At 42.4% G+C, this 11,346-nt stretch overlaps 1 protein-coding gene across 2 annotated transcripts; it reads left to right on the top strand.

Annotated features, from left to right (window-relative positions):
• The first annotated feature begins 640 nt into the window (after positions 1–640).
• ATF5 (activating transcription factor 5) lies at positions 641–10,968 on the top strand. 2 transcript variants are annotated; one of them, XM_040436328.1, is made up of 3 exons: positions 641–840; positions 9,507–9,779; positions 10,080–10,968. In XM_040436328.1, exons 2-3 carry the CDS (start codon positions 9,602–9,604, stop codon positions 10,841–10,843), a joined length of 942 nt encoding a protein of 313 aa, XP_040292262.1. In that variant the 5' UTR covers positions 641–840; positions 9,507–9,601; the 3' UTR covers positions 10,844–10,968. The 2 variants fall into 2 exon arrangements, with proteins under 2 accessions (XP_040292262.1, XP_040292263.1); XM_040436329.1 differs by lacking the exon at positions 641–840 and adding an exon at positions 6,652–6,788.
• The last annotated feature ends 378 nt before the right edge of the window (positions 10,969–11,346 follow it).

Here is an 11,346-nt window from a genome sequence, read left to right as displayed (position 1 = left end):
ACGGAAAATACGTTCGTGTGCAAGAGGCCTAAGAGAAAGATCTGCACCTGTTCTGTGTTTAGAGATGCACCTGGTTTTGGCTCAGAATCACTGATGGAAATCACTGACGTGTGAATGAGGCTTATCAAATCATCTTCAAAAACATAAAAGACAAAATATTGGATCCCAAGAAACAGGAATGCTATTTGCGAAGCCCTGGCGCTCACACATTGCAATGCACATGCTCACATACTGTATTATACAGAAGGGTTTCAAGGAAAGTAAAAAAAAACAAGTTGGAACATTTCCACAGTCATCCGACGGTCTCAGCTCGGAGGCCGCACCCATGACATGCCTCAGCCTAGAGGCCCAATGAGCTGCAAGCTCCCATAGACTCAGTGACCTGGAGAAGCGACACCTCCCTCCAGGCTGATGCAATGCTGTTGCAATCTATGCATGTCACAGTTCTGTATGGAAATAGTCCCTGTAAATCTGATTGTACAACTCGAAAGAAACAAAAAATAAAGTAAAAAAAATAGAAATAAAATCCTGCAGAGAGGTCCTAGCTGGGATCTGTACGGTAACAGCTGCCGTGCTGCGGCATCCGAGCAGGGTAATGTGGGTGTGTGCGGGGTGCAATCTGCGGAGGGATACGTGCGCAGCCACAGCTGATGTCACCTCTGGAGGCTGCACCATACAAAGTTAGGCGCTGCAGATCTACAAGCCATATCTTCCCAGCAGCTCGATCATAGTTACAAACAGCTCTCGTATGAGTCACCATGGCTTTGTAGATTTGCACGACCACAAATCAAGTGTGCGATTGCACTTGTGCTGCGACTACAACACGACTGCAAAGATGGCGTAAGTGGCTTATAGTTTTATAGCGTTACTGGCTACTAAATGGTTAAATTGTTTCTGATCCACATGTAAGAAAATGTTTACTTCATAGCAGGATTTATTTGTCATTTTTAAATATATTAATATATAATATATACATTATTTATTATTTCTATATTATTGTACGTAACTCTCTGTATATTATATATAATATGGTGTATATGAGCATATGTGTGTGTATATATATATATATATATATATATATCAGCTAGAAACATGCTTAAATATAATAATATCTAATGTTAATGTACATTCAGTGTTAATATAATATGTATTTATTGTAGTTCATTTTAAAAAACACCTCATTTGTAGCACGTGGTGATTTTGTTGTATTTATTGAGATCCTAAATTTTGCGACCCCCTATAGCAGGCATGCTCAACCTGCGGCCCTCCAGCTGTTGTAAATCTACAACTCCTACGATGCCCTTCTGTAGGATGATAGCTGTAGGCTGTCAGGGAATGATGGGAGTTGTAGTTTTACAACAGCTGGGGGGCCGCAGGTTGGCTAACCCACCAGGCGATAAGATCAGATGCGGCAGTCATAAAGTACAGTAGCGGCCCCATGCTATCACTGTGGAGGACTACAGTCCCTGCAGGCCTGCTCCAGGCTTTGGCGTTTTCCTTTTATATTATGAAACATGTCGCGACTGTATTACGTAGGGTTTAAGTGCCTGAGCGGAGGTGTAATGCTGACGCTCTCCGACACCTCCAGATAACTTATATCAAGAAAGGGCCCTCTGTAGTGTGTTATGTCCCTTTGCTGGATCAGTGTTTTAGTCCATATTTAGATCTCTAAAGGGTTAACATGGCAGTTTATGTGATAGAGGGGGGGGGGGTTGTAAACTCCAGAAAAGGCCTATATGCTGGATATCGGAGCGTGTGATCATCATGTGACCTTGGACAGACCTGTATAGTTGTCATGTCAGCCCGTGTAGAGTCCCCTAAGGAATGTATGACCGCTCTTCTCCCTGTCACCTAGGGACAGCGACATGACAACTAATGACATCAATGTCTGTAGAATTACATATAGACAGATAGATAGATAGATATAAGATAGATAGATAGATATAAGATAGATAGATAGATATGAGATAGATAGATAGATAGATATAAGATAGATAGATAGATAGATAGATAGATAGATAGATAGATAGATAGATAGATAGATAGATGCAGGGGCGGACTGGGAACATAAAGTGGCCCTGGAAAAAAACTAAAAGTTGCCCCATTTTGTAGTTGGGTCCAAATTGACAGAAGCAGGGGCCAGCACTACCATATTGCAGCACATTATAGCACCGTAACAGAGCCAAATACCATAGTGCATCTCAATATACTGCCCCGGCAGCACAAAATACATACCTAAAGACTGCCACTGGATGGCCAAAAGGAGGGCTCAGGCGGCCCCATGGGCATCGGCCCACCGGGAAGTTTCCCTGATTTCGGAGCATTTCTGCCTCAAAATCAGTTCCAAAAACACCTCAAAACAGCCTCCTATTCATTTCAATGAGAAGCACCACATGGAAAAAAGAAGCAGCATGCCCTATCTTGGGGCAGAATCCGCGCTGAATCTCCCATTGAAATGAATGGAAAGCATAAAAAAACAGCTCCATCAAAGTCCATGCGCTTTTAATGTGGGTTTTTTCTAGCTGACAATGCAGCTTTGTATTGAAGAGAACAACCACTGGTTAAAAAAAAGCACGAAAAAACATGCTAAAAAACGAGCTGAAAAAAGCCAGGTGTCAATTCTGCGCCAGTTTTTGGCAGCGTGTTTTCAAAATCTGTTGTGTGAACACCCCATAGTCATGGTAGGTCCTTTACAGCTAGACGCCATTAGTTGCTGCACTCTGCAAGTGGGCCCCATCTGTTAAAGGGTCACTAAGTTTTCAGTAAACTTTTCATATGTCCTAGAGGAATATCAAAAGTTTTGATCGATGGGGGGTTTGAGTGCTAAGACCCCCACCCATCGCTAGAACGAGGAAAGAGAATTACCCACATATCGCGCTCTCTCTCCTCAATGAAGGGAGAGGAAGCGAGACGGACTCCATAGAAAGCCTATGAATGAGGAGAGAACAAAATGCGAGCACTTCTCTCTCCTCGTTCTAGGGGTCAGTAGGGGGTCTCGCTATGATCTAGGCTTTTGATATGTTTCCATGGCATACCAAACTCAGAATTCTCTATTAGGGTGTGTGAAAATGGCCCCTTTAAATAACCCCTTAAATACATTTTATGAATATGGTAAATGTATAATACTAATAGAGCTCAGCAGTCATAGTAAATAATATTGTTCTCGACCTGAACCATCTGCAGCAGCTCAACCCCTGGGGGGTTAATTTGCCGTTGTTTTTCTTGGACCACGGGAGATCCCTGGAGAGATGCTAGCTACAGGAGATGTTTGGAGCTGACAGTCACTATATCTGTTCAACCTATATACAATACATATTATATATTCCATAAATCCTTTTAAAAGAGTCAACCTCGTCTTCTCAAAGCGGTCAACCTACCACCTTACAGGGGCCTCGGATGGGACCATTGACTTCATCTGAAGACCACAGATAACAGATGAAGCCCTGTGTCTCCATTTGCAGCATTTCTTATTATAGTCCAAGAAGCTACTTTTTATTTTTATGCAAATCAGGTTTTGGGTGCACCATGGGTGGGCCGCTTAGTTTGGTGCCACTGATTATTGCAACCAGAGCCACCATCACTCCCATCCTCTGCTCCGCTCCCCCAGGGCTTGCGGCACTACCACCTCTGAAATCTCAGGGGCTTTCAACCAAACAAGAGGGGGTGGTACTGGGCAGCGTTATGGTGGATTGATAGTGCACCAAATAGAGGTGTCTGCGGACAGGGTACTGAAAACCTTATTTGCATAAAAATGAAAAAAAAAAATTCTCAGGATTAGGGCGCATTCACATGACCATAAGTGTTTTGCGGTCAGCACTCTGCAGATCTGCAAAACACGGATACCTGCCGTGTGCACCTCGCATAACAGTGCAGACCCACTTATTTCAAAGTATAGGACATGTCTTTGCTACAACATGTGTACCTTGGACCCATTGTGAATGCACCCTTAGAGGACTGGCTTTTCCCAAGAAATGTACGGCTGTGTTTCAGGGTACCTACCTTACCTGGTGCTATGCTTGCTTTGAAAGCAATTTTGGAGGTGACAGACTCATTTTGAAGGTGTTGTCTTCAGCAAATGGCATTTATCATGTAGATGAAGCTAACACAAGGCACTTACTAATTTCCATGGTTATGACCACCCTGCAATCCAGCAGCAGTGGCCGTGCTTGCACACATTAGGAAAAGGCAACCTACCGTATGCGCACTCCCACAGTCCCGGCCACCAGAGGGGCTGGAGCTTTTTCCTATAGGGTGCAAACACAACCATTGCTCGCTGCTGGATTGCGGGGTGGTCGTAACCATGGAAACAAGTAGTGTATAATGAGATGGAAAAATTAATCTATCCAGCAAAGGAAGCAATATGGATAATCCCAATACATTAGTAAGTGCCTTGTATTAATTTTCTCTACATGATAAATGCCATTTGCTGAAGTGAAACAACCCCTTTAAGCATCTTTGACCCTGGGACAGGTGGCTCACCACTGATTTAGGCCTCATGCATGCAAGCGTATTTTTCATCTAATGTGCTGTCCACAATAGAACACTGACCCATTCATCTCTAGGGGTCCATGCACACAAATTATAGGACATATCTGGTCCGTACTGGGGACAGGCATAGTCCTTTGTATTGATGGGAGTGAGAAAAAGGGCAAGTGCATACGGAAGATGTCCGTATTTTGCAGAAGGTGTCCGTATTTTTCAGATCTGTGGTTTGAAGAGTGAAATACAGACACAGTTGTGTTCGTGTCTGCAAATTGCCGATCTGCAAAACACGGATGCCGTCCGCGTGCGTTCCGCAGTTTGCTGAACGGAATGGGCGGCCCATGATAGAAATGCCTATTCTCGTCCGCAAAACGGACAAGAATAGGATGTGTTCTATTTTATTTACGGGGGCCGCAGAACGGAGCAACGGATGAGGACAGCACATGGAGGGCTGACCCCATTGAAGTGAATGCAGCTCGGATGCGGACCCAAACAACAGTCATGTGCATGAGGTGGCCATGATGTGGCTGCTGTGTGTGTGGCCAAAGACCCACCTAAATTTTCAGTTTTTACAGAAATATTGCATTCAGAGTTACGCATGTAGTGGTTGAGGTGCTGTTTTATCAGGTGACACATTAATTTAAGGTTTTGTGCCAAAGGATAGGTATCTGATTGTCGGGGACCCAGATGCTTTGACCCTCACCTGGGGCAGGAATGGAGCAGCAGGTTGAACGGGCTCTGCTGCTCCTGTATGGGACTGCCCCAGATATCAGGGCCTTGGATCCCAGATGCAGCAAGTCATTAAAGACGGGTCTTGTCCCCAGCGTCACTTTGCTCTGTGACATTACTCACTTGCCGCAATTGTCCCTAGTCTGGAGTATACAATAGTCAGTAGCACTGATGAATATAGTTATGTAAAAAATATAATGGCTATAAAAACCTAGCAAGAGATAAAAATGCAAAGCTTCTCGCTTCCTTTCCATTTTGTTTCTGGGAAAGCTGGGTGATTAACCATGGACAAGAATTGTCACTCAGCTTTTTCAGAGTCCTGTCTAGTCGCGCCATTGTGAGGGGTGTCGCAAGGGATGAATCACTGGATAACTAGGTATATTAGCCGTTTTGATTGCTTGGAAAGCTCGGTGGTGGCGAACCCTGTAGGCATTGCAACCTATATTGGTCGTCACCCAGCTTTCCAAGAGACAGATCAAAAGGCTGAAAGAGAGACGTAACATCTACCATGTGCCACCTATGCTCCTCTCTCTGTCGGAGGCTCAGTTGCTGCACTTTTCTGTGCGATCAAGTGACAGCCTCCTTGAAACCTGAAAGACCCCAATGCAGTCCGTCGGGCACCGTTTTATTTCCATCATTTGGTGAAAATGGAAATAAAAAGTGGGAATTTGAACATAGCCTAAGGCCGTATTTTGCATCCGCGTCCGATCCACATTTTTTGTGGATCACACACAGACTTATTCATTTCTATGGGTCCATAAAAAAAAAAAAATCTGCATCCAAATTTCCATTCTGCAAATTATAGAACATGTCCTATTCTGGGGAGAATAGCCATTTCGATTGATATGAGAGAGAAAAACGGAAAATGCACGCAAGGTTATCCATATTTTTCAGATCTGAGGTTTGCAGATACATTCGTGTGCATGGGGCCTAATATTGATGTCTTATGTGGCAGAAAGGGCTTTGGCCTCCCTCAGACACCAGGCCCGGGTTTGGCTGCTACCTATGCACCCCCTATAGCTACACCCCTGATGCTGAATCCAATTATTAACAACCAGACAGAGGAGAACATGTCAGTGTTTTATTTATACTTCTGGGTAGGGTGTTTGGAGGGTTGTGATGGAGAGTGATACATTGTATCCTTTTTTATTTTATTTTTGTTATAGTTTCCTCCTTTTACAGAAATGCGATGTAATAATACATAGAAGCATAACTCTAGTCAAAACAAAAAAAAGTCTCCAAAATTCCTCAAGAGTCAAGTGACCATCATAAGACACAGTGAGGCTATGGGAGAGTCAGCCATTCGCAGTCTTCTTCGTATCCTGTGGGGATTTTTAATCCTTGCTTCTTTACAGCAAGGAACAGGTTAATTATGGGTGGAGAGATATTGTGTCGGCGATGATGTAATCTCTGGATTACAGTATACAAGTTTAGCCTCTGTAGACTGGGACTCATATCCCTTTTGGCAGCTCAGACACCACTTTGCTTGAGAGTTATCATGGCTTTCTAAATCCGCAATACCACAAAACAAGTGTGCGTATGCACTTGTGCTGCACCCGATTATCTGCAAAGATGGAGTAAGTACCTCAAACATGATAGCAGGTTATTGATTTGTATATTTTTTTTATAAATTTAATTTTATTATTATTATTATTATTATTTTATTTTTATCCAAAGGGAACTTTTTGAAAACAGATATAGTGAGCCCCCAGGCACCTATAGACTTAGGGGATTTGAAACATAATGACTCTTTGGGCTATAATTATTAAGATTAAGACTAGAGATGGTAAAAGCAGAATTGCGTTATGGATTCCGTTACCACGGACCATAACGCAATTCTATGACGGAATGCCTTCAGAGGCATTCCGTTATTCATTGAGTCATAATAGACGTCTATGGGCTGCAAAACGGATCCGTCCCGTTTCCGTAATGCAGGGGAGTCCTCTCCTGCATAACGGAAACGGGACAGATCTGTTAAAGGCATTCCGTCATAGAATTGCGTTATGGTCCGTGGTAACGGAATCCATAACGCAATTCTGCTTTTACCACCAAACGAAGGGTGAACGAATCTCATAACATGAAATTCGCTCATCTCTCATTAGGACTATTGGAATATGAAGAAATTTAGGGGATGCATATAATGTAAGCAGTATTATAAGCAGAGGTTATAAAAAAAATGTAACAATATTTAGACTATTGGAATACATGCTGTAATTTAAGGGATGAATATAATGTAAGCAGTATTATAAAAGCAGGGGTCTTGGAACGTGTGAAACCTGGTTGGATTGGATCTTTTTATAACAATTTAATATTTTTGTGTAATTTTATATGGCTGTATAGCAATAAAAAAATAACAATATATGCAATCTATGTGGTGTTTTTGTAAATTGGTGATTTTCTTCTGAAGCCCATTGTTGGTAACTATTTAAAAACATCCACTATCTAACTAACTATATATATATAATTAATTTTATTTTTTTGCACTTATATTTTTTGCAGAATCTTTTCAAATGTTCTTGCCCAAATCATAAATGATCAAAAGCATAAAATAAAATAAACAATTTGCTGTACCAGGGCAGTGAATGCCTCTTAGCTGCACCTGAACCATCTGCGCCAGCTCAGCCCCTGGGGGTTTAATTTATGCTTGTTTTTCATGGACTAGAAAAATCAATCCCTGGGGAAAGTTTAGAGATAAGTGTAACTTACAGTAAACTCAGCAGGTTGGGCTCAGTGAAGGGAGGGGCATGGAAAGTAGACAATGCGTGGTTCAGCTCAATGGAAAGTGAAGATAATATATAGAATATTAGGATATTCGAAATCGGAACAGTTCTTGAGTTATTAAAAATGTAAAATCAATGAAAACTGTAAATGTGTTGCGCCTTCCAAAACCTTCATAGAGGAGTATTCAGACAGTGTCCCTTGGTGCGGTTAAAACCAGGCAAAAATGCACCACAAAATTGCATGCACTATTCCATTGTCTGGATACACCATATTTCATATTTCATAATTTAACTTTAAGGGGTTGTGAGAGACATCCATAGCACCACTCTACTTCATAGGCTGTGTTAGGTATTGCAGCTCAGCCCCAACACTTGACTGGGGTTGAGCTGCAATAAAAGACAGTCCATGGGCAAAAGCAGTCCTATTGCTGGGAAACAAAAAAAAATAAAAAATCGATGAATATGGGGGTGATGTGTCTGATTCTGACTGCAGGGGGTGCCATTGGACAATGGAGATAAATAGAAATTGATTTTTTTCACTAACCGCTATGTGCAGATATGTCAACCCAATTAAAATGAATTGGGCAATCTTAGTTTCCATGTATATTGGAAACAGATCTATTACAGATGAAAGATATTTTTGCAGTTGGCTTGTCAATGTCCAACCTATCGTTCACATTAGGAAACTAATACGATTTGCTGATCCAGTGATTGACTGTGCAGCAGCTGACCCGATGGCGCCCTCTGCCTTCAGGTTTAAACATTTACTTGCATCATTCTCTGAGTCCGGCACAGTTTCTATGAATTACTGAACATGTTGCAAACATGATAGCATTGAAGCGGTTACTGAATAACTGGCTTGGTTAAACATAGACCTTGCTGTATCATTTTCTCAGAACTATGACCTTTCATATTTAGATCATGTAACTTGCGACACTAGATATATAGCAGGTGTCAGTGTGAGCCAGGTTTCCTCAAGTCCTTCTGGGAAGCCATGCTTTGAGGACTGTCTTAAAGGCACAGCAACATTATACTTTTACTTATGAAGGCCTCATGCACACAACCATATTTTCGGGCAGCATTTGATCCGCATTTTTTGGAGGATCACACAAAGAACCATTCATTTCTGTGGAGCTTCAAAAAAAACACGAAAAGCCAGTATCTGTATTTTGCGGATCCACGGTTTTCAGGCCACAAAATAAATATGGCCATGTGCATCTAACCTAATACAGAGATTTTAAATTTAAAGAAATTTCAGCTGACCTTTTTAGCATTTTTTTTAAATTATGTTTGAATGATCTTCAAATGCTCAATATTTTAAGAACTCCACACACTGGGGGGCATTGTGATCCAATTTTAGTGTTGGGATGTATGGGAACACTATGGTCGGAACTACATAGTGATTTTGATCTTGTGTAATGGTGGTGTTGAGTTTCGCATGTCATCCAAAGCATTGGAATTCAACTGTTCCAAAACTTCAGATGTCCAAAAATCACCAAGTCTACAATATACACTAATGAGATTACTGGTCCATGAATTAGGCAACAAAAGTAACATTTCGTTTGTCTGTTTCAGGTCTTTTATCCCCTCTGCGCCTTCTGCTGTTATCTCCAGCAGGAATCGTGCTCCCCAACAGTTCTCCAGCCTAAACCTGAATAATTCTGGTGGAAATGTCTCTCCTGGCGGCTTTGAACCTGGATCTGGAGATGTCGATGTTGCCAGTTAGCACTCTGCACTGGCGGGCGGATCTCCTTAAGATCCCTGCTCATGGAAATCACTATGAACAGCTTCCAGTGCACATGGAGGACGGGGTGACTTTGCACGGGGCTGAAGGAGGATGCCTGGCAGGTAAGTGGGACATGAATTTGAATAAATGTCTAAAATCTCTGGGTACTGGGTTCTTCTGTCTGTCCAAGAGTCAAACAAAAATGGGTGGCGAGGTTCTGAATCTCCATACAAAATACATGACAGGGCCCTCACCACCATGTGCCATATATAATACCAGTGCCTTTTTATGTGGCAGAGATGCCTTCAGGCACCAAGGCCCAAGAGTGACTATTACCTCTTTCTTCACTCCCCATAACTATGAGCACCGGCTGTTCCAAAATATATTCATTATAAGAAAACTTCACTTTTTTTTTTTTACAGGGGATGGATTCACAGACTGGATGACGGAAAGGGTGGACTTTTCATGTTTCCTGCCAGCAGTGGCGGATCCGTCCTTGCCAGGGCCTCCTGCCCCGGACTTGGAGGTCATGGCGACACTCCTGAAGAAGGAGTTGGAGCAGATGGAAGATTATTTCCTGGAGGAGACTCTCTCCCCTGGGCTTCCAATGCCTCATGATCAAGTGGCCCCCAGCACCCCGCCTTCTCATGAAGTCCACTTCCTCTTCCCAACACCTGATCAACAACTCAGTGAAAGAGGAATAGAGTTCCAGGCCTACGTTGCAGAAACACCAGCTCCTGCCTCTGTGGCACTGGACACACTAGATTCTGGATGCCTTGAGCTCCTGAATCTATACCCAAATGTTCCAAGTGATTTCCCTCGAGAAGATCGGCAGGATTTTATGGTGATTAATAACACCACTGACCCGCCAGCACAATCCAAACATCTCAACAGGCCTACCCCTTATGACCGCCCCACCACTTCAGCCACCAGTTGTGCCACCTCAAACCAACACAAAGGTGACCGCAAACAGAAGAAGAAAGATCAGAACAAGACAGCAGCTCTTCGATACCGCCAACGGAAACGTGCAGAATACGACGCCTTAGATGATGAATGTCAAATCCTTGAAGTCCGCAACAGAGAGCTGAAGGAAAAGTCTGATTCAATCGAAAGAGAGATCCAGTATGTTAAAGATCTGCTCATCGAGGTCTACAAGGCCAGGAGTCAAAGACTCCGCAACAACTAGATATTGTTGAGAAACACAAACTTTATCCTGGAAAATGAGTTCCAGCCTAAAACACCAGACATGAAATTGTAAAAGTAACTTCGGGTCCTTAAAAAGATCTAGAAAATAGGTTCTCAGACACAACATTTTTGAAAAATAGGAATCTAAATGTCTTAAATTTACAGCGCCACCTACAAGCACACCAGTTATGCATGTAGCAGTCTATGTATATATTTTAAGTGTGTAGCACAAAAGGTTAATTGATTAGGCGGATCTTTTTAATTGAACCCTGGGCATTTTTACAAGATAAAAGCACTTAGGAGCAGAAAATCACCATGCACATCAACACTTTGCACATCAGCCACTTATTCCTGCCAAGTGCAAGGCAATGACAAGATACAAGATAGGCAGTGAATGATGCAAGTCAGACGCTTTGACGTGCTGAATTTATGAATGTGATGTAGAGATATGCTTAAGATTTTTTTTCTGAATAGCTATAGATTTAATAGTGGATATACAGTAAA

The sequence above is a fragment of the Bufo bufo genome, chromosome 6 (genome assembly GCF_905171765.1).
Source record: "Bufo bufo chromosome 6, aBufBuf1.1, whole genome shotgun sequence".
Classification (NCBI taxonomy): domain Eukaryota; kingdom Metazoa; phylum Chordata; class Amphibia; order Anura; family Bufonidae; genus Bufo; species Bufo bufo.
This window is presented reverse-complemented; position numbering and strand designations above follow the sequence as displayed.